Raw genomic sequence first — 25188 nt, forward strand, 5'->3', positions numbered from 1 at the left:
TAAATAATGTTTATTTGTTTTTCATTATTTATAAATAATGGTTATTTGTATATAAAAAACGATTATTTGTATATATTGGCAAACTGTAAAAATCGTTTATAAATAATGATTATTTATAAATAATGGGATATTCAAACAAAAATGTTATTTATAAATAATGAAACACGATGAATTTTCATTATTTATAAATAATGGGAAACTCAACAAATTATTTATAAATAAAGAAATGTGCACTGGCATTGTTAATAGATAATTATCATTTACAAATAATAAAAAACTCGACAAACATATTTATAAATAATAAAAAAACAAATTGCAATTATTCATAAATAATGAAGTATGCAGTGTCATTATCTAAAAATAATGAAACACAAACATTATTATTTATAAATAATGAAAAACAAATAATCATTATTTATAAATAATGGAATGTCGAACTATTATTATTTACAAGTAATGAAGTATTACTTGGAATTACATATAAATAATTAGAAATGTTATTTTATATAATAGTAATTATTTACAAATAGAATGTAAATTATATATAAATAATAGTTATTATTTAATGAATAATGATTAATAACAAATAATTGTTCTATATAATATTGGTACAATCGGCGCCTCATATATAACGTGGGATCTAACTCAGCTCGACTCACGTTAGCTTGCTCCACGCTACCGATGCACGTCGTGTCCGACCGCGGCCGGGTCCGGCCGCCTGGGGGACATTGCATGCAGGCATGTCCGCATATGGGAATGATACGATGTAATATCGATGTGGCAGATATGGCAAGTTCCGACTCGGAGTCCTCGTATAAGACACAGTAGAAGTCCGGATCTATTCTAAGTTAGTTCAGCCACATGGCTGATTTGCTTGTTTGTTATGTTAAAACAGTATTCGAGTACATTTTATTTTAAGGCACTTAATTGCCGGCTTAAAACGAAACTCGAATTTCAATTTCATTTTATTTTCCCTGCATGTCTGTCCCATTGAAGACACCGTTAAAAAAAAATCGCACCGAAATAAAAAAAAATCGCCAAAAATTCAAAACGGGAGTGATTACGAACCCGCACGCGACGCGAGTGATTATTAACTGCCGTTTTGATTAACCAATTTTCAAAAAATAATTCTTGGTTGTTCATTGTCATGAAGGGCATTTAACAATACATTTTCCATGCTCTTGAATCCGTCGTGCGCCGTGTGCAGCGAATACTTCCTACAAAAATCCCCTAAAAACAATCAAAACGCGGGCCCGAATTCACAAAGGTTGTTTTGTAAAACCATCGGTTGAACCCATGATTTATGCAGATTTCCTGTAAATATTACGCTTATTTACCGCGTATATTTAAAAAATGTCCAATGCGGAAGCGCGCTTTTGTCACAGTACGCCAAATTGGCGCCTGTTGCCGTGGTTATCCTCGCTATTTTTATCATGAGTCCACTGTTATGAATTATACAACTCCCAAGAATGTTCTGTAATCTGATTGGTCCAAATCAGATCACATGATCTTCAGCGAATTGCACTATTGCATCCAAAATACACTATCCTGCACTCTGACGTCATACCAAATGCACTATCCTGCACTCTGACTTCAGAGTGCAGGATTATCATGATAGTGCGAGTTCTGGAACTATCTAGAATTTAGATCAAAATAATATAGCATTCAGGGCAACTGTGCTCGACTCGCTAAAAAGGGATATATCCTAACAATATGCCAAACTTTATATAAAATAACTTTACTTCTTGGAACTTTCATATTTAAATGCAAAATGCAATTTCTTGAAAAATTGCATCGCGACGGATCGCATAGTGTTAGACGGGCTAAATTTATACAGAAAATCTGCATTACTTTAAACCCGTCCGGTCATTTTAAAAACCATCTTTGTGAAATCGGGCCCTTGAGTCTCATATTAACGGTTTCATAAAGCTCTTCGTGAAGGTTTGCGTGACTTATTTCTTGTTTTTTGCTCTCAATATTCTTTTCATTTTCTTCTTTTCTTTCCCATTTTCTTCCTTTTTCCCTGTTAAAACCGATAAACGCCTTGCCCCTATTGTTAGACAGCACGACTGTGAGCACGAATCGCACTTAATAACGTTGCCATGGTAACGAGATGGTTGCAATGTAGCTTGAGCCACGGCGGTAGCATACTGTCAACAGAATCACTGATTGTTTCCGGTATTAACATGTACATCAATGCCAACCGTTACATGCTAAAGGTATACAAATTCTGGAAATGGAGAACTTTATTGTCATAAATTAATCGTTTGGACGGAAATTATTAGTAATTGACTCTTAATTGAATGCCAGTGTCCATCGGCTATTATACCCGTCATAGACATGGGATTGCATGCGGCACAGAATGACAGTGCAAATGATACACCATCCCATGTATTCCATTTTCCACGAACACGTCTTTGGACATGACATCTTTAGTAATTGATAACACATAGGTATGGATTGAATTCACTTACCGGGGTAATGACATAATACACTCAATTGCTCAAAAAAATCCGAAAAAATGTATTAAACACTTTAACAACAAATCATACATATTCACATTTAAATTCAAAGTCAATTTCGATTTTTTTTTTCGAACAGAAAAATAGACTAATCACATTCAACGAGAAGAACATCAATTGATTTTTTTTTAAATGTCCTTTTTGTTTTGTTCTTCTTTTTCATCATCATCACCTCAATAATCCATATTGCGATGAAACAATGATATCACTTTTCAGAATTGTCAACCCTTAGCTTTGGATAAGCTAACGCAACTATTGCTTATAATGATTCACGTCAAGATGTTGAAAAAAACAATTATTGCTGCCGATTTGAGGAATAAAAACAGATGATCGAAACAAACGAAGTCTCTGAACAAAGTCATGTAAATCTATGGGAAATAAAGAAAACATAGATATGAAGATAATATCCTTTCATGTTTTTTTTTAGGGATTAGACAAAATATCAATTTGAGCATGAATAATGCTCGTATTTTCATTTTCTTAGATGATTCATCATACCGTTCTTCCATTTTCTTATCAAAGAAAAAAAAATCACGATTATGATGGTATAATTCACCTTTAAAGCATAACCTAGCGACTGTTTTCCTTTTGACCCCACTGGGAACTGATGCCATACATGCAGGAACGCGCGAATATTACGTAATGAGTTATGGCCTTGTGACGTACTTTGATGACATCTTGCATGCCTCTTGACTGATCATGGAATCAGTGTTTCGTCAAAAATAAGAAACAAAATACATAATTAACGCAAAAAAGAAACGAAGTAAAAGAGAGAGAGGAACAATATGCTCATCCACTCCCTCCCACACCCACACGGTGACACGACATTTGCTCTGGCGACAATTGCTCCAGGCTTTAATTCGTCTAAAATACAGGGCTAGGGTTACAGTTGCAATTGTTTTTTTTTTCAGGTTTTATGGTCAGGTTTAGGATAGGGTAGAGTGTTAAATGATTGGTTGAAGTTGGTTAGGGTTAGGGTTTGGGGGTTAGGGTTAGTGTGTGGAATTTACAGAGGAGCAATTTTCGCCAGAGCAAAAGTCAGGCAACCCACTCACACTCAAATCAGTAGCGTATTTGGCTTAATGCATTGAGGGGCTAGGGTATAATTTTGCTTTAAATTAAAGGATCGATGATATTAAGTAAGCGAGCGAAAACTTGGACCTTTTTAAAATAATGAAAATTTTGATTCATTCCCCTTACATTCCCTCCCCTTTTTTTTTGGCTTTTCTATTTCTTCCGTGACGTCATTATCAATTATTTTTACTCATTTATTCTATGTATGTATTTATTCATTTATTTATTTATCTTTTTATTTATTTATTCATTTATTTATTCATTTGATTATCATTATTTACTTATTATTATTTTTTTTTTTTTTGGGGGGGGGGCAGTAATAGTTCCAAAGTATATTTAGAAAATTCAGATGTGTTAATACAGCCAAGCTCATCGGGTGAAATTGGACGTTTAAACGCACCCCCAACAAAAAAGAATTCATAAACGCAACTACGCAAGTATCAGATATGTCCCCTTAATTGGTTGAAATGATATTACATTTGACTTTTCAGGTGCATTTTATACTCTTTACGCGACATGTCCCCGGTGTCTGCTTATCGTTTTCATTTTCATTTTCTTATTTTACTCATTTTACTTGCTAATTTCGTAATTTGAGCAGTTCTTCATTTATTTCAGTTCTTACTGACAGAATATGGTAATGAAATCAAATGCTTGAGTAAATTTAGCATGTTAATGGGCCTACTCTCTTTTATTATTGCAAGCTTAAGGTAATCAATACTCTACATAATAATTTATTCTAATTTATATTGTAAAGTGAACGCAGAAAAGTAATTTATCAGCTGACTATACAGTATGATGAATATGTATGTGTCCAACATAATATAAATGGTTAATATCAACAAAAATCTGGGAAATTAGTATCAAGAAATTGCGTTTTATTTGCCTGTTTTCGTCGGCCGGACGCATGCTCATCAACACCTTGATCAACACCTTGATTCGTTAAAATTATGGATACTAGTGTGACCATCACGATATATTTATATAAAATAATGCACGACGACTTTGAGGGAATGGACATGCAACAAATGAAAAAAAATATCCTGTCTTTCTATAAGATTTCATCTCTAACTGTTTTTTTTTTCAATTCATTTCCGGTATTACTTCAATGCACGCATGAAAGAGACGGGTCTTTATATCACCATTTGAAAACTCTTGTACATTTAATCCTACAAATCAATAGTCTCGATGCTGATTTCTTGTTTATCCAGCTACCTTGCTTTGCAGACTGTATACTCACGCCAAATCATATCCGAAAATAGTTAGCGGGATAAAGCAAGGCAGAATCCGCCGCGAACCCTAGTTCATTATCATCTCCATTGGGTAAATAAAGCTATGGTATTATATACCGCGCATATCGCGAGGGGATAAATAAGCAATATTGCAATATACACACACACGCACACACCCTATCACGCACACCCTCTCAATCACTCTCTTCAACACACACACACACACACGCAAACAGAACACGCACCGAGATCATCAACGTATTTTTAGCTGTATAATGCTTGTAGCATCGCGCTCGCTCTTAACCTGCAGCCATTCATCCATGCTTGTATTCCAGCATTGCGAGTTAGAAATCTGTCGACTTTATGTCAGGTCGCCTTTTGTAGTATAAGTCATTTTCTCCGAGCCCGGCGCCATTTGTACACCTTTCATCGAATGACACGCATGTAGAACACGATTTCCAGTTCTAAAGATGGGTCTTTTCTGTGATACATAGAAGCTGTGAGTATGAATAACTCTTTTCTCCATCTCTTTTTTCATTCACCAGCCAGCTACCACCCCGGTGGATGCGGCATTAGCTATGACCGTTGCCATTGCGACCGTCTTTCTCTCATCATTCTGACATCAATTTACAAGCGGGAGAACACTGACGGTAGAATGCATGATATAGAATCTGTTCAAAGTACCAGAGACTGTTGTTCCACAATGAACATGACAGAAGACAAAATACATTGAAAAGGTGCCGTTCGATAAATAATATCATTGCATTGGATGAATGTCGCATTTGAAATTTGCGATGTGCGTTATATATGTTTTAATACAGTATTACATGGTGAAGAAAACCTGTAAGAGAAGAAAGAGAGAGAGAGAGGGGGGGGGGGGGCAGAAGAAAAAAAAGAGAGGGAGACGATGAGAGAGAGGGTGGAAGAGCTAGCAAGAGAGCGAAAGAGAGGGGGGAGAATGAAGTGGTGGGTGGGGCGCGCAATATAAATCATTCCTTTTTTTTTGGTTTTTAGATCGAAGTAGATTTCCTGGCAATTTCCAACTCGAGTGGGTTGTCATTCCATAAAAAAAACTTTAATTTCCGTTGATTTCTTATTATTGGAATTATATTTTCAAAACATATATTCCGATAAATGCAAGTTCTGTTTGCGAATATAATCAACGTTAATGGACTGTTTGATTAAACTGGTGATGGGAAAATATTTCTGAGCAGCATGATTTTACATACAAAGGCCTAAATATCTATCCTATTTATCATAATCAGTCATGTGTACAGTATGTCTAAGTTTCGCATTAGAGATTGTTTTTTTTTAATTTTGCCATTAGATACACTTTTCTTCTCCTTCTTCTCCCCCTCCTCCGTCTTCTTTTACCTCTTTGTTGTCGTTGTTTTTTATTAGTCTTCCTTTCCTTCGTCTTATTCTCTTTTTTTTGCTTGCTTATTAATATTTACTTCAATGCGTTGGCTAAACGAGTTTATTCGTCCTCATATCATCACCATAAAAGGTAGTTAGTCAAATCTACTTAGATCGCTTCGAAAGCGTGCATAATGGGATAAATTACGACTTTAATATAGAAAGAAAGGGGATAAGGAGTGAGAGGGGGAAGAATTTACAATAAAAAAGGAAAGAGACTCTGTATCGAATGCTTCAATTCATATGAATAAATGATCAGGGCTAATCAAATTAGAAACCTGGCGGGTGTTTCATAAACATGATAAAACTGTTCGTAAGTTAATAGCGACTTTAAGAACGACTGGTGATCCTTTCTAATGGAAAATGATATTCATCATTAATCATTGGTGATTATTTAGCGCGTAAGAAAGGTTCACAAGTCGTTCTTAAAGTCGCTCTTAACTTACAAACAGCTTTTTGAAACGGCCCCCTGAATTAGGCCTACTGGGCGACTGAGACTCATGAATATATATATCAAGGTAATTCCAGTCAAGTCAAATCAAATCAATCCAGTCACAATCAAATCTACGTAACGCCATTCGAAATAGCACAAGAACTTTGATCGATCTGGAACAAGCAATATTAGTTCTACATCACGAAATGTAGAAGGAGGAACATCCACTGCCAAGACCTTTTTACACTTTTTCCCCCTTCTGTTTTCTTTTCTCTCCGCTTTTTCCGTTTTTTTTTCTCACTACTTGAAAACAAAAACAAACGGGTCGCCCTTCCCCGCCCCCTTTGCATGGTGCCAACCGTCATGACTCTGCGTCATAATTCACTTCTACCTTCACATTAATTGATATGAATGCACCCCGTAAAAAACTAAATAATAATAATAATTATCCGCTTTTATGTAGCGCTTAATACATCGGAACGACGTGTCTTAGCGCTTTACAGATATATTATTACCCCGGTCATCGGATTCAACCAGTCATTCCCGCACACAATGTGTGCACATCCTCCACTCCCTGGGGAGTATTCCAGTCAGTCGCCTGTGAGGCGCACACAGTACTGGACAAGCTACAATGACTTTCACATCCTATACCGGGTACCCATTTAGCACCTGGGTCGAGAGTGGCAAAGTGTGGATTAACGCCTTGCCAAAGGACGCCAGACCGCGGTGGGATTCGAACACACGACCCTCTGTTTACAAGTTGAGAGTCAGAACCACTACACCACGGCTCCTCCTCAACTTGTAGCGTGCTCAGATTAATTTATTAAGGCCCGGTCCCAGTGAACTTACGGATGCAAAGAGGATGTAAAACGTAAAAACAAATATATATCTTACCATTCGTTGGAAAACGCTGCGCATCCGTCGTGTTCTCAATACGTGTTTCATACGCTCTACCCATCGACCATCCGTTCACTGTGCGCCAATTTCTGGAGCGGATGAAAACGGATGGAGCCACCCCGAAATTTTGCTTGTCCGTTCATACCTAATACATAGATTTGTATCCATCGGCCAGTGGGACCGACCTTTAAGGTCTGGTCCCACTGGCCGACGGACACAAACGTATTCATAACGGATACAACGGATAAGCAAAATTTCGGGGTGGCTCCATCCGTTTTCAACCGCTCCAGGCAATGGACAATTGAGCACTTTTAGAAATGTACGTCCACATAGTGGACTGGTACGAGATGAGGTCATTTTTTGGCGTTCCATATGCCTCAGGTCCTCACACACGTCCACTATCAGAATCGAGAACCTCGCCACATCCATTTTGCGGTTCTCCTAAATCATAGACGACGTGCACTTGAGTGACGTCATTTTAACCGCTCAAGCCCAGCATGAAGATCAACCTTTCCCTTTTAAAGCACAGTTTTCAGTGACTTTTCACAAAATTAATGTAAGTTGTACGATGCATTCTGTTTATCATATTTGAAATTGCTTTCTGATCTCCAAAATATACATCGATATATATCCTAACTCGCGTAAACAGGAATCAAAGCAAGTGAAAGGGCACATGTGCACAAGTTGCACCTTCGCATCACCCGACCTGGTCGCCAGGCGATGGTGCGCCAGATCTTCCGGGTCGGGCAGCGTGTCATGACCCGCTGGTTATCGCGCTGTTTCATGTGGACGTACGTACACGTACAAGTCGAGTGAAATCTAAAGTATTCGCATCTGTAGTGAACAAGGGCAGACGACGACGTTGACTCGAACGATCAGATGACTGCTACGTCGTTCACGTTCACTGCTCCTAAAACTCTCCAGTAGAGGACGGATGCTCGATTGATATAGAGCGTATGAAACACGTATACAAAGAGTACACAACGGATATACAACGTTTTCCAACGGATGGCAAGATTCTTTTCCGTTTTACATCCTCTCTGCATCCGTAAGTGCAGTGGGACCGGGCCTTTAGCTTAAAGGAGAATGAAACTCTTGGAGCAAGTTAGCTTTTGTGAAAGCAGAAAAATCAAAGAATAAGATCAACAAAAGTTTGAGTAAAATAGGACTAGCAATAGAAGAGTTATGAGCATTTGAATGTCGAGATCACTAATGCTATGGAGATCGTCCCATTGGCAATGTGACCAAGATCTATGTTGTCACAGATGAACAACTCTCCCCTTTTGGACACTGAAAATATACCCCAAAACATCTCTTTTTGCTCATTCTAATCATATGACAAACGATTCATCAATGATATAATGTTGTGAAACCTCTGTACTTGTCCTCTCATAAAGAGAACACCTCACCTTGTGATAGACTCTATAAAAGTGAGAATATAAGTGAAATTTAAAAGTACTAAAGTAATGAGGGAGTTGTACGTGTGTGACATCACAGATCTTGGTCGCGTTGCCAATTGGAGGATCTACATGGCATTAGTGATCTCAATATTCAAATGCTCATAACTTTCTTATTATTCATTCAATCTTCCTCAAACTTTCAACAATATGTTTCTTTGATTTTTTTCTTTGATATGGATTCAGCTGGTTTCAAGGGTTTCATTCTCCTTTCATGATATCGTTTACTGCAAACTACATATTCGCATTCTCCCCCAGTTCCTCTAAAACAAAGGAATAACATCAAGGAAGCCAAACCGACAGATGGTCCGTCATTGGTAATGACGTCATCGGTTCGGAGTAGGTTTCGTTGGTGTGACTGTAACTGAAACCGACTCCAAACCGATCGATGGTCCGTCATTGGTAATAACGTAATAGCTTTCATCGGATCATCATTATCGGTTCCTGATTATACACTGGCACCATGAAACCGAAGAAACTCATTCATGAGGTAATACTAGTCTGAAAGCCCAGACATATATTTAATTAAGACTCACTTTAATAAATATACCTTGACTAGAATAAAGACTAGACGCCAAAGGCTGTGCCTATGTTAAAACATGGACCTATGAAAAGATGGACGATTAACAGAGGAAAATCTTTTTGATCCAATGATAGTCACCGTCACCTGGTTATGCGCATCTTAATGAGAACATACATGTGTTGTAACAATATCAATTACCATGACTACCAAGGGTATTTGATCACTCAAAGACGGAACAGTTTCCCGGTCTTGATTTTTGTTGGCTGATACCCTGTTTCAGCATGTGCCTTTCAGTCAACATGCTTCATATATCGAGCAGCAAACTTGAGAAGTAGACGATTTTTATGATATAAAATATGATATTATTTGATCCGCTAACTACCGCTCACACATAACATGCATAAGGACCTCAATAACACTGAGAGATACACGATCTATACATGTTATGTGCCACGTGTATCTGGAATATTATGGAGAAACTTGGAAAAATTGAATTTTAAATGGTAAACAATCAATCACAATATTGCCTCTATATTAAAATATGCAGACATTTCCCAAAATAAAACACATGGAACAAAGATTAACAAAGGTAAACAAAAACTGCACATCGATTTTCCATTATTTAATTGATTTGTTATCAAACTGCGCATATAATTTGTGAAATATGAATGTCCAATCACGAACTGCTTCAGTCCCGTCTCACGGTGACGATCATAGGACCAAAGAAGACTAGTATGAAGAGAATGTTATTCAGATGACAATTACAGTCACCTGTTAGTGAATTCATTATCTAAGCGATGAATGTCCATCTCTTTATATAAAAGGTCCATGGTTAAAATGAGGGCCAGCCACAGTACAAAGCGAATTGTAGTCTCACTACTTCAGACTCTGCGTTATGCACTATACGAATTGCGAAACCCAAGGGTTTGTGCCTACAGACTAATACTGCAGTCACACTGACGAAACCAACTGATAATAAGCCATTCAAAATAACGCGATATCTTTGATCGGTCTAGAGTCGGTTTTCTGAAGTGTGACTGCAGCATGAATAGAAGAAGAAAATATGATATGTCTGTATCTTACATCTCTGCCGTCACTGCTTATTAAAGGATTATTGAAATGTATGATTAGCATCCGCAGAAGGAGGGTAATTATTGTATTTGATATCAAACCTAAAGCCATAGAAAAGCGTACGTCAGCGAGAGAGTGTGAGAGAGAGAGGGGGGAGGGGAGAGGGGGGGGGTGGGAGGTAGGCAGGAAGAGGAAGAGGGGGACGTCATCAACGATAGCAATATGTAATTCCTTTCCAATAATAACAATCGACAGGCAATTTTTTGTTCAATATGATAAATTTCGAGAAGCCTCTTTATTTACAACAAGTCTCTTATCATACACCCGGCGGGGGGGGGGGGGGGGGGGGGGCACTCGACAAAAAAAAGTGGTAGGGTGTGCCGCGGGCGAGACAAAAAAACGGGGGCCTTGGAGCGGGCTTATTGTAAAAAGGAGGGTCCTCGGAACGGGCTTCGGAACTACAAATGTTTGTGAAAACGGGGCCTTGGAACGGATCGCCAGCGTGTGAGTGCGTATGCATCCCTATGGAACGGGCATGCGTGCATAATGCAGCTAGCGCGGCCTCCGCCGGGTGCGCTCGCGCAGAGGCGATGGTCGGACAGCGCTCTGCGGCCGCTTTTCACCAAAATTGCAGCTCATTGTAGCAGATCAATGCGACCGGAACGGCGTAGCGAAAAATATGCGAAGCTTTGGAGCGGATTTTTGTTCTTCTTTTTTCTCGATAAGAAGAAAATGCTATGCTTTGGAGCGGCTTTCTTTGTTCTTTTTGTCAATAAGACAAAAATGCTATGCCTTGGAACGGAAATATGAGTATAAAAATGGGGGTCCCCTCCGCGGCACATACCCACTATGCATTGTATACTGAGTGCCTTTATACCACTCTTATACACCACTATCAACCTGCACCCACACTGCGATCATCCCAATCTGGTCTCTTACATATTTCACTAATATCTAAAAAAAATCCTGGGGCGATCGAGCCTTTGCTCATGCCGGAACAGCCCTGTGAAATTCACTACCACAGGAGCTGAAGAAATCAAACTCTGCAACATCCTTTCAGGGCAACCTACAATTGCATTTGTTCACCAGCGTGCATGTACTAGGATTGAAGACAGACATTTTTCCTCATTTGTAATTTACCCTTTCTTGTACTTCTCTTAGTTCTCATTACTTTTATGTTTTGCTCTCTTCTAAGCGCCTTGATCATTAAATCAAAATGGAAAAGACGCTATGTAATTCATATGTAATATTATTATTTATATATCGGACATGTCAGAGAGAGAAAAGAAAATGATGATGTCATCCTTAGGCAAAGACAAATGCGTTAGAGAGAGAGAGAGGGGGGGGGAGGGAGAAGGGGAGGAAGGACGAGAGAGGAAAAGAAAAGTCGACGGTATATAGCAATGGGAAATTCATTAATAACAATCGACAGTTTGTTTCTTGTTGAATATAATACATTTCGAGAGGCTATTTCATTTGATTATCAGAAGAGGATGATCACGTTATCCTTAGGCGAAGAGTAATGTGTTAGTGAGGAGAATGAGAAAGAGGGGGGGGGGGGGAGGGAGGTCGACGATAGCAGAATCTAATTTCCCTGGCTATTTTATTATTAATGATCTTAAGATTCAATATTTCTTCACTGTCAGTTTGATACATTTCTAGTATCCCGTTTATATCGGAGAAAATAGGTAAAGTCTATCCTCTCGTAATACAGTGTTTTTTTCTTCCGCCCTTCGGTCGCTCTCCCTCCTATGCATTTGCATACTCCTTCTTTTGTTATTTGCGATGCTTTAGAACGTATTTTCTCATTTGATTACATATATCTGTATTTGTACTTTGTTATTTTGTTATTTGTTGTGTTACCTATTTTTTGAGGGGCCCACATTGTACAAGCATTGCTTTTTAGTGGGTCCCTCCATTTCCATCTTAATTTAATTTCTATTGAAAAATAGTGTACATATTTAAAACCTACAATGTGTTGTCCACATTGTCTAAGTGTTTTTTTTTCTTCACAACATATGTATTATTATTTTTTTTTTTTGCAACGGATACAAATATTTATGTTTATATATGGTATACAATTTATTTTTGTTTGATGGAAGTGAAATAAATAAATTTGAATTTGAATTGAATTTGAATTTGTATTGAAAAAAAAATCAGATTCTATTTGGTTGGGACAAAGTCACTTCTTTAAACTTCGAACTTGAAAATGAAGAGGAGTGAACAATTTGTGATATTCATGTTTTAACGTGAAGTCAGACCTACCTAAATAAATAAGTAACAAAATGAGTGATATGAATCATTCATAATTCACAATTAAATGTGATATAAAGAAGAACACAGGGGAGAATGAGAACAAAGAATATCGAAGAATAGATTGGAGAGGAAGGATAGGGGTGGGATAAAATAAATTATTGGGAGTATTCAAAAGTGAGGTTGTTTCATTTTCTTTATTAAGTGAGTAACACAAGAAAAGAAACGCTAAAACGATCTACAGTAGATTGCGACATAATAATTCCCTTAAAAAATACTCTTTATCAACTTCAAGAGGCACCAAAACTGAAATTAGAATCACCACTTTGTAATTAACTGTCTTTCTCATTGCCGTAGACAGCAAGGGGAAGGGGGTAGCTGCCCCATCCCCAGACATGTTGAAAACCTACATTTTTCCTTTAAGATTTCCCACAAAATTCACTAAAATAGTGCACAAAATCCTTCAATTTTACTTAAGAAAATACAAAAGCACCCCCATGACAGGTTCGGTCGCTTCGCTACCTCGCTTTCAAGTTTTATCGAAAATTTGTACGCGTTTACCCCCCCCCCGGGAAAAAAAATCTTCAGCGTACGGCCATGGTCTTTCATAGTCCAATACCATAATTCCCCTATCAAATTTCAGATATCGGAGACTGCTTAATATCTATGGCCAATCAGTATGTTTGTTTTATTCGTACTTTTTACAAAATACTTTTCAGGACCCAATCAGCGGCGTTCTCTATTTAAAGGAGAATGAAACTCTTGGAGTAAGTTAGCTTTTGTGAAAGCAGAAAAATCAAAGAATAAGATCAACAAAAGTTTGAGTAAAATGGGACTAGCAATAAAAGAGTTATGAGCATTTGAATGTTGAGATCACTAATGCTATGGAGATCCTACCATTGGCAATGCGACCAAGATCTATGATGTAACAGATGAACAACTCTCCCCTTTTGGACACTGAAAATATACCCCAAAACATCTCTTTTTGCTCATTCTAATCATATGACAAACGATTCATCAATGATATAATGCTGTGAAACCTCTGTACTTGTCCTCTCATAAAGAGAACACATCACCTTGTGATAGACTCTATAAAAGTGAGAATATAAGTGAAATAAGTACTAAAGTAATGAGGGAGTTGTACGTGTGTGACATCACAGATCTTGGTCGCATTGCCAATTGGAGGATCTACATGGCATTAGTGATCTCAATATTCAAATGCTCATAACTTTCTTATTATTCATTCAATCTTCCTCAAACTTTCAACAATATGTTTCTTTGATTTTTCTCTTTGATATGGATTCAGCTGGTTTCAAGGGTTTCATTCTCCTTTAACATCCCAAAGCATCGTGTCCAGATAACAGCATGACTCATACACCATGTATACATTAACGTTTTCTTCACAATATATGCAGATTAAATATTGAAATATGAAAATAAATAAGTATTATACAGCTTCAACAATATTCATTAAATCAATTTCAAATTTGTAGTTACTAGAGAATCATATTAACATGATAAATCGGTATAGTTTCATGTACATACTAATATGACACGTATCTCATCTGGATGTGTGGTGATTCCGTAATACACGGATTTTCAGTTGATCTCGTATATAGGCAAGACGTATATAGGCACACGATGTCTCCTTGATATACATCATAAATAATTCTCAATGCCTTTGTATCTCTTTTCATTTCATTTATTACTTATAAGGTTTCTTCCGTTACTGAACACGTCTCATTTATGACGATGATAGGGTTGTGTAATGGATGCAATCAGAGAGCCCTCGAAAGACAGGCCCTACAATGACCCGTCCAGTACGTCTCATCGGGGATGAGCATTGATCAGGAAGGGGTTCCAAGGTATCCCCAAGGCTGTTCAAAGCATCCCTCGAAGAATTGTTAGAGGGGTATAAGAACAGCAGAGATGTAGCCAAGTAGGTCACGGTAAGGATTGTATAAGGATTGTGACTTTATTCTGGGTCTGGTACGACTGGTATATGATATAAGTCTACACTCATTTAATATCCGCTGCGACTATTCTTCTATCAACGCCTGCGTTATGAAACTATAGCGTGTTTTAGCATCCACTACGTATGTACGCTTTCTGCAACGTCCAGAATCTATTGAAAATGCCCGTCGAATCACATCGGACAGATTAGAGGTCATTGTCGAAAGTGGGTGGATCGGGACATCACATCGTCTTAAGATTCGGACCGGATGAAAAATTGCAAATATGTCGTTTGTGGCAGAATCCAGGACGACACTGCTGTTTTGATTCACTGATTTCTTTCTTATGAATGACTTTTGACAACAGATTCTCTGCGTAATAGAAAGCGTCTGCGAAGAGATTGCTAAAATGCCCTACAAATTTACTTTCCAGAACGACGAAAACGCTATATCATATAAAGATTTATTTCTAAATCTCAAAGGGTTGAAATTCAAGTTCTGTGAGTTTTCAGGAATCAAACTAAATGGAAAAAATGGCCCTAGCTGTAGTCTGCCTTGAATTATTTTGAATACCTGCAGTTTAGAGTGCAGGTGTAATCATGGACCTACATGTAATTCCATAGTGTAATTTATGTTGCAATAAAAGTTACATAACCACGTTCATTGTTCTACAGTTGGCGGTAATTAACTTATTCAATTGTTCGACTCTTCGTCTCCAGGTCTAGAACACGCACTGATATTGAAGATACCCTTCGAACAGTCTATGTGGGAAATGTTGAATGCTTGATTAAAATCAAATATTATTGGCCTACTGCAGTGATGGAATCAGGGGGCACACCCGGCCCGTGTCCCCCCTCCCTTTGAGATCCATGATCAATTTTTTAAAAAGTAAATATGCCGTTCTTTCACAAGTGAGGACTTTTTGTTGTTGCTTGTGTCAAATTTTCCTCGGAGAAATGTGCCCTCCTTCGAAAAAATACTGGATCCGCCCTTGTACTAAATATCTATTTTTTCTGTCTGGGACCCCCTGAGCATTTTAAGGTAGGGCGAATATGTCTATTATAACTATACATGACCAAAGGAGAGGCAGACACAATGTCTGATACAAAGACTATAGGTGATTCCACGGTACGTTAGTGGCATTGTTTAGATTGTATTTATGTAAGAAACAAATACTTCATTAATATGTATAGAGAATAAGTATAACAATAACGACGAAACCAGCATTTTTTATTCAAATCTCAAATTGCATTTCATATCGGACGGCAAGCGGAAACGGGTCTGTTACTGACGTAACAAAAGATTACATGGAAATGGCGATGGCATTATGTAGAATTGTAGATCATGTAACATTACCCCAAGGTTCTTGAGAAGAGATGTGCAAAATGTTAAACAATAATACTTCAGTCACATTTGATCTACGGCGGCCGTACAACCGCCAAAACATCCGCTTTAACATTTTTTTTGGTAATAGCTACATGAAGGCGGTTTGAATAAAAATAAATAAAGTGTCTGTTTTCGACTCGCCGTATAAGGCCGCAGTAGAGCAAATGTGACTGAGGTATTAGATCTGTTTTAGTGCAGTGGCAAAGTATTGAAGACATGTTGGCAACATTACCGACGTTACGTAACTGATGCTACCCTGTCAAATATATCATTAAAGAAATCACTAATCGTCGAATTTCGGAAATTATACAGAAATATCGTGAGAAAATGGTTTTGTTTGGTACCTTCCATCGGAGGGTTGGGGGTTCGAATCCCAGCCAGTGCGTTTTTCCATCTTCATTGCGCACTCAACCCCAGAGAGGTTTGCAAAGGACGCATGACCGAATTAGCAGTTACAATGCTTCGGAAAGATAGCTACACCCAGCTTGCCTCGTAAGTGATAGTTTGCCTATCACCTCCATCAACGGTGGTTATTTGATAATTATTTTATACAGATCTTTCATTGTTTTCCATAATTTTGCACGCATTTACGGTTGGAAGACTTTCATAAGAAACCACGGTGTGGATGATAATAGGCAAATCAATCCTCTATCGTTTGAGATGTCCGGATTACTGCCAACATCTGGTGAATGTTCTTTTGTAAATTCATCCATATAAAAGAAAATCCTTTCATTCTTTTCTTTTCTTCAACTGTCACATGATAAAAGATGGCGCCGCTTGGGTTCAATGATGGGGAAAAAGAATTGTTGAATAATTCAGAATAATGCTTCCGTCTTAGCTGCGTATTATACGAGAATTGTAGCAAGTAACCCAACAACGAATTGAAGACATTATTCCTGCGTCAGCGTTGCCATGGTTACCTGTAATCATGGCTCGATGTTTGTTAGCCGATTAGTGGTGTTTTTAGTGCTGGATAGGAAACCGTATGATATGCATGAAACCGCCATATGGTTCGTGGCATGTGAAATGACTAATTATGGTCCACCCTTCGTTAAATGCCATTATGGCCTAGATATTCAGTAATTTTCAATATCTGTTTTTATGTGAAAACGGTTATTACCTGAATATTTTGCTCTGTAATGCAATAGCTTGCGCCGGTGATGAAGGGGGAAAGATAAGAATGAATAAAACTACGCAATAGTTGATGCTGCCAGTACACAGAAGTCCAAACAATATGACGAAGGGCAACATTACGCGGAATTTTTCATGTAGGGGTGGGGGTGGGGGGCGGGATTGAAAAGGGGGAAAGAGAAAAGGGCGGGGGCAAAACAAGAGAGAGGAGTATGGAACAGAAAGTTGTGGTTGTGTAACACTATAATTATTGTATGATATCTATTAGTCATTAATTCAATTGAGAAATATAATACTAATAACATATATGATTTATAGTAAAATGCAGAGTGCTGAGGACGTGACCTCGCGCCTTGCCCTCTCCCTTATCAAATTACCCTATAACCCCTCCCATGTGTCTGACAATAAAACTGTCAGTTTTGTTGAGCAACATACTGTGCACTATGTTGGGTAATGTATGTTGGTTAAAATATATATCTATATTTTGGGCAATTATTATCCAATTGAGCAAATTTTTTACCAAATTATTAGTTTTATTACCCAGCTTGGACAGATTTTAACCAATAGTTGTGTGGACAGTATGTTGCCCAGGGTTGGTTAAAAGTTGGACAGATTTTGCCCAACTATTTTAAGAGTGTGGGACGAAGACATCATTATGGTCCATGGCACTTGGGGCACCTTAATAATGAATTTCCAACTTAAGCATGCCGATCTTACTTTCTTCAGATCGCAATACAAATTATTTAAACGCCTACTTTTTTATTTAAAATTCAGAATTTGTATTTATTGCATTCATCATTGAATTAGTGTGTCAAATGCTTTGCAAATATTTTCTCACAAGCTCACATTAATATTAAAAGAATATATACATATTGGTAATATTACATGGCCTTTTTCCCCATTAAAATGTTAGCGGGACGTTTTCAGATTCTACTATCATTCTCAGAACATCATTCGTTCCGAGTATGTTATCATTGATATTCACATCATACAATTCCTCTCGAGAATCCGATTTAGACCCTCACCTCCTTCTCTGTCTATATGCCCCTCCTTCTCTTTCTTTCCCTTTTATTCCTCTCTTCAATTTCAGTTTTCTTCACTTTTTGTGTCTGCATCCAATATCCATTTGATTTATTTACATATCTATCTCGTTTGCGCTTTCACCCCATAAACTTCTCTATCTTCCCCCCCCCCCTCTCTCACTCTATCTTGTTTCATAATTGAAAACATTGTGATTCGTGGGCGTCACTATTGTCAACACCTGATGTGAGTCAGGATAATTTCGTTGAGAAGTGTCAAATACAGCATTCATTTATTTTGCATCTGCTGTGTCTATTTGATTACCGAACGGGTATGTCATTCCAAAAGAGTATAATATTCCAAACGTGAGTGACGTGTTCCGACTGTGAGAGTTTGCGACATCACCGAGTAAAAAGAGCAAATACGCCCTAAAATACATGTAATTCACCAAGCATAGAAAGAAGAGAAAAAAAATTGTCAAATTATTGATTTTTATTTTTTTTATGTGATGATGTAAGTAATGATAGCGTTGATGATGATGATGATGATGATGATGGTGACGATGGAGGTGGTGGTGGTGATGATGATTATGATGATGACTATCATCCACATCGGCATCTTCCTCCTCTTCATCGTCTGAAGTCCCTTCCTCTGCATAATCAGATGTCTTTAATCTAACAGTCGATTTCTGTCTCCTTTTCAGATCACGATGAACGATGAACAATAGACCTTCTGATTTTCCTCGGTTCCGAAGACGATCACAAGCAGGACACGGATTGCATCGCTTTCGTGTTGGTGATTCCAGTGCCCTTGAACACCAAGACACAACCAACACCAGGAACGACGACCCTCCCACCTTAGGATCCGCTTCTTGTCCGAATCTATTACACGTGCAAGACCGAAGAAAGTCACCAGTAATGCATAACAGGTTGCACCTTTCCGTGTCTCTAAGCGACGAACAGCAATCCTCACAGGCAGAGTTCTACAGCCGTTACGGTCAGGCGCAGAGGGCGTCCCCCACACTGTCAGACAAGGGGATAGTTAGCCCCGTGATGATCCACTTCACTACGCGCAGAATGCGAAAGACATCGTCTACCTCAAGTTGCAGGTCGCTGTCCGAAAACGACAGCATTTCGTGCGATGGAGAGGAGGTGGACCCGAGCAAAGTCATTCCTGAAATCAAAATAGATAAAACCCTCTACAAGGACCAAAACGTGACGCAGATTCTTGACTTCCTCTACATGGGTGACCTTGAAGCAGCGAACCGAGAGCCTCTGCTGTGTCGTCTGAACATCGAATACATCGTAGACTTGAGTAACCTATCTGGTGATCAAGTGAAGAGGACTATTCGCCTCAAGGACTGCCCTTGCCTATGTGCCTCGACCATGAAGCACACCCGCATTCGCCTCAACCTTCATTTGGATGAATCCGTAGGAGATGGCATTAGCCACTATTTCGATGAAATCAATAGGTTCATTGAGGGCGCTCGTAAATCAAACCGCAAAGTGCTGATCTACTGCGTAACTGGACTCATCCTCGCTCCTACTATCACCACTCAATACATGATCCAGGGTATGGGTATGACTCTCAAGCAGGCGCATGGTCATCTCACCAAGATCAAACCGGAAGTGACTTTCCGAGAAGGATTCCAGAGGGCGCTTATCAGACTGGAACAAAAACTGAGGCCAAAGGCGGCATTGCCAGGTGTCTTTGACAGAATCGGGAGAAGGGATGCGCAGCAACTCCATGCGCATACTCAACAAGCTTGGATGTAAACATTGCCTTGGTAGTTTATGTTGAAGATATAAAATTGATTTAAGCTTGAGCATTGGGAGGGTGCTCATAGGATCTGAATATGCAACCTACTAATGTTTTGTGTACAACTGAAGAAGGCCCTCTCGCGTATGTGCTTCTCTTTTGTAAAGACCCACTTGTTCAGTTGGTCGAAAATTGAATAAGGGTCTGTGCAAGGTTCCATGACAGTTGCTCTGGTGACAATTGCTTTTGCAAATGGAATGACAAACTTTAACTTTGGATTTAACACTATACCCTATCCTAAACCTAACATAAAACCCTATTGCAACCATAACCCTATATTTTAGACGGAATAAAGCTCGGAGCAATTGTCGTGTCACCCCATGGGTTGGACTTGTTGTTTTATCCAAATGTTACCAGAGAAATAGTCAGTAAGATACCTCTACTTCTCAGTCAATAAAAACCAAGGAAAATCAGTCAAAAATATTGACCAAACACTCTTTCGCATTCCTATTCCTCATATATCAAAAGTGATCATATTCTACTTCTAGTCCCCATATTTACACGGCAAATATCCCCTCCACTTTGGCAAACTGATTTTTTAATTTTTAAAGTAATTATATTGATGTTCGGGACATTGGATTCCAAATAGTTTGCCTTGGAGGCAGGTGTGAAGTCGCCCAGTGAGAAAAGATAATGACGTATTCATATCCAACTAAACAACCACTGACAACAGAAAACAAAGACCGATAGAGATAAAAATGTGCTCGATCATACGTTCATAATTTGGGCCAACATTTTATTCTAATGAACAAATATTTTTGATTTTCAAATGAACAAATATTTATAAATTCGATTTATGCAAAATAACGTGATGAAATTGTAAAAGAAACCAAACTTTGTGTGTGTCGATTATAAAATTATGTTGCATGTTACTGTGTGGTAGACATTTCGAGATTTTTGCATTTGTATTTATGTGAATTCACAAAAAAGTTTGCAATTTTGTAACTTAAGGTGAATCTACATTGCTGTTCTCTGTTAATGTTTGTATATTTCACCGTATACAGGTATGCAATGTTAATAAAGATGTGTTGTAAAGAGCACATTTGTATTTTACAGGTATTGCATGGTCAAAAGGGTATGTAAAGGCCCGGTCCCTCTGGCCAGAGGACGCAAAACGTATGCATAAAGGATACAGCGGACAAGCACAATTTCGGGGTGGCTCCATCCGTTTTCATTCGCTCCAGAAATGGACAAAATTGGCGAAGAATTAACTCACATACATGACAGAGGACGGATGCTCGATGGACATAGAGCGTATGAAACACGCACGGTATGCAATTAGTACACAACGGATGCATAGCGTTTTCCTACGGATGTCAAGATTCCCCCCCCCCCCCCCCGTTTTACATCCTCTTTGCATCCGTAAAGCAGTGGGACCAAGTCTTTACCAGTTTTTCGTCTATGGGGGTAACTCAATTCAAGTTTGGTGTTGCTTTTTGTGCTGATGAAAACCAGTCGTTGATCCTTGTATGATTGATTTTAGATGACGATGTAATAAGTTATGACTGAAAGGCATGTTGATTTTCTTAACTAGCCAGTTTCAAGCAATGTATTGACAAATATAACGTCATTGAGTTGTTTGTGTGTGCGCGCGTTTGTGTAATTAGATTGTGTCAATATATAAGTCTTTATAGCCAATGATGTCACCATGACCAAAGGTGCGCATAGGGGCTCGAATCCAAAACTTCTTGAGTACTTTACAAGTTCCACACAATTCTAAAGAGTACCGAAGTGTAACGTCACTGTCGTGACAACGAACTTGCTGGTTCTAAACAGAGTCGCAGCTGACGATCGTCTATACACATTTCCATTTGCAAAAATTACCATCATTCTGAGGTTGCAAGCGATGAAATTCCGTTAGTAGCTATTTTCATCTATGAGAAACACGACGCTCCAGGTTCATTTGTTTAGAACCAGGCCGCCATGATACCATGGCAACTGACGTCATCGCTTTGGTACTCTATCACAAACAGACGACAGGGGCACGGCACAATCGAAAATTCGCTGGAAACGAAATATGTGGGTTTTTGCCACAAGGTGGCGGTATTATCGTTTCGTTTCCTTCTCTCTTGGAGGTTGCATTTCAGCTCTCTCGCTTTTTTCTACCCCCTCCCTGCTTTATGGAATGTGTAATTCAACATAATAAATATATGCACTTTAAATGTGTCTGCGTTTTTCTGCTATGTGCCCAATATAGATTTTGAAAAGGAGAAGATGTTTTACTTGATATTAAATCACACAGTTATCGCTGCTATATATGTTGAATAAAACACGTGATTAAGATATGGTATATACACTGTTAAGGGTATCCCTTTCTTGTTGGTGTTAGCGTTCATTATGAAGATGTTAAAATTAGAAGAGAGAGAGAGGGAGAGAGAGAGAGTGAGAGAGAGAAGGGAGAGAGAGAGAGGAGAAGCTCAAATTAAACGATGATATGCTTAGAATCATGAGGGGCTTAACAAGTCTTATCAGATGTTTACAGGATCCATGTTATGCTTTGTATGACTTGTGTTGTGTTTATCATTATAATAATTATAATTGATATCGTTTTTATCGTCACATGTCAATGTGATGAGTATTAATATATTTCGTAATAATGTGTAATGCTTATCATTTGGTTCACCTTGAAACAGTTTTTTTGTAATTATGAACTATGTATTGTGAGTGCAGTTTGTATGAAAATCATGCATATTCCGGGTTCTGACGCCATCTACGCGGCAAAACGTGAGACTTCCTCAGGTATGGATGCGAAGGATGCGAAAGATATTGTATGTTTGATTTTGCCAGCGCCATAATGAGGCTGCGATGAATGCAAGGAATGCTCCCCAGGGAGTGGAAATTGTGCACTTTTCGTGCGGGATTGAAATGAATCCAATGACCGGGGTAATAATATGCTGTAACGCGCTTTGAGCCATTCAGGGAAAAGCGCTATATAAAAATTGGTTATTATTATTATTATTATTATTATGCGGATCATGTGACCAGGAGATTTGAAATAAGATTGTTTGCTCACTTTAAATTCTTCGTGCTGGCGCTATTATATACGTGCTATTTTTGTATCCGATGTGTAACCTGAACAAAGTAAAACAAAAACGAGTTGCGAGAGTTTTAAGAATAAAGATTTATATGACGGAACAGCCCTGGCTGTCAATGAGCTTAATTTCGATGCCGTGAGTTTGCGTCAATTCTGAACGTTTTAACATGTTTAATGAGAAACGTACGATTTACTAAAAGATATTTCACGAGGGTTAGGCTGGAGAACAACACTGTGGTATAAAATTTGACTCGGAATGGTGTCATGTGTGCCGGTCGGTTACACTTCGTAATTCCGAAGGTTCGTAATTCCGAAGGTTCTTTATTCTGAAGGTTCGTAATTCCGAAACACGTAAATTGCCTATACCTCGATGTTCGTTAATCCGAAAACGTAAAAGGGTTCGTTAATCCGAACATTTGTGGCGTTATTCCGAAGGTTCGTTTTTCCGAAGGTTCGATAATCCGAAAACGAAATAAGGTTTGATATTCCGAAGGTTCGTTAATCCGAAAACGAAATAAGGTTCGTTAATCATTTCTTTTTCGGACTAACGAACCTTCGGAATTACGAACCTCATTTCGTTTTCGGATTAGCGAACCTTCGGAATTACTAACCTCATTTCGTTTTCGGATTAGCGAACCTTATTTCGTTTTCGGATTAACGAACCATCGGAATAACCGAACCTTCGGAATAACGAAGCTTCGGAATTACGAATGTATGCGGTGCCGGTCAACTCTATTCCGAGTCAAAGTGACTCAGATTCAGAAACAATTTTGCTTGGAATTGTGTGGCACCAGCTGAAAAATCATTCAATTTTGAGTTATAATAACTCAGGAAACGAGTTACTTTGACTCGGAAACGAGTCCGTTTTTACTTAGAGAATAGTTTGCTCCCGGCTGATGGTACCACTCCGAATGAGGCCAACCAAAACTCCATGGACAGATGGAAGATCCAACAAGAGACAAAGAGAGTTAAAGAGAAAAAAACAGGGAGAAAGAAATAAATAAACTAGGAAATAAAGAAGAAATAAAGAAAGGAAGAAAGAAAGAAAGACAGAAAGAAAGAAAAAGTAAGAAACAAAGAAAAAAGGAAAAAAAGAAAGAAACTAAGAAAGAAAGAAAGAAATAGAAAAAAGAAAGAAAGAAAGAAAGAAATAGAGAAAAAAGAAAGAAAGAAGAAAGGGGGAGAGGGGTGAGGAGGAGGAATGGGGGAGTGGAAGAAGGAGGCTTAACCTGATGGTTGGAAGCAAGAATGTCCTTACAGAGCCCCGTATCACAAGCTTCCGCGCTTGATCGTATGACCGATATAATAGCTTCATGTTATGACATTCTGGAAATATTATTTCATGATTTATGATAACCTGATCACTGACTTGTGTTTGAGGTCCGATTTGAGGGCGTAGTCACCATATAACTCATTTGCATGCAGCTGTTCATTCCTAATTTCTTTTTTTTTTTGGGGGGGGCGGTGTTAAGTGTACCTTATTGTGATCATATAGTGTAACATTGCCCCTAATAATAACAATAGCCAAATCACTTGAGAACAGATGTGGGGGGGGGGGGGGGGAGTTGGGGGCATGGACGACCAAGCGTTTCCGCCCCACAAAAAGAGAGAGAGAGAGAGAAAAGGAATGAAAATGAAAGGGACGGGGGGGGTATAATACTAGTTTTTGAATATGTCAAAATCCATAATATTTTTGTATCAAAATGGTCATGACTTATGCTCACTCGCTTAGCTCGCTCTTATTTTGTTGTTGTTGTTGTTGGAAATTTGGCCCAAAATTATGTCTGCCCCCCTGAAAATGTTCGGGCTCAATACGCCACTGCCCCACTGCTCCCTCCTTGGTGTTGCGATTCGACAGTTCCAACAAATGCATAACTCACACCGCCTTTGATTTTAAGATGTGGAACATCAATAAATCAAACATTCACAAGGATAATAGAATGTGGGTACATGGAGTTTAAGATCACTGCAC

At 38.5% G+C, this 25188-nt stretch overlaps 1 protein-coding gene across 3 annotated transcripts; it reads left to right on the plus strand.

Moving 5' to 3' along the window:
- Window positions 1–4841: 4841 nt before the first annotated feature.
- LOC129282542 (uncharacterized) lies at window positions 4842–23317 on the plus strand. 3 transcript variants are annotated; one of them, XM_064113961.1, is made up of 3 exons: window positions 4842–5324; window positions 14592–14824; window positions 19068–23317. In XM_064113961.1, exon 3 carries the CDS (start codon window positions 19081–19083, stop codon window positions 20137–20139), a length of 1059 nt encoding a protein of 352 aa, XP_063970031.1. In that variant the 5' UTR covers window positions 4842–5324; window positions 14592–14824; window positions 19068–19080; the 3' UTR covers window positions 20140–23317. The 3 variants fall into 3 exon arrangements, with proteins under 3 accessions (XP_063970031.1, XP_063970032.1, XP_063970035.1); XM_064113962.1 differs by lacking the exon at window positions 14592–14824 and having other exon boundaries at window positions 4992–5324; XM_064113965.1 differs by lacking the exons at window positions 4842–5324; window positions 14592–14824 and adding an exon at window positions 8020–8127.
- Window positions 23318–25188: the final 1871 nt, after the last annotated feature.

The sequence above is a fragment of the Lytechinus pictus genome, chromosome 19, assembly GCF_037042905.1.
Source record: "Lytechinus pictus isolate F3 Inbred chromosome 19, Lp3.0, whole genome shotgun sequence".
In the NCBI taxonomy this organism is placed as follows: Eukaryota; Metazoa; Echinodermata; class Echinoidea; order Temnopleuroida; family Toxopneustidae; genus Lytechinus; species Lytechinus pictus.

Bases quoted from the DNA above. Each gene is read 5' to 3' on its own strand.
- LOC129282542 (XM_064113961.1), top strand. From the start codon at position 19,081: ATGAACAATAGACCTTCTGATTTTCCTCGGTTCCGAAGACGATCACAA.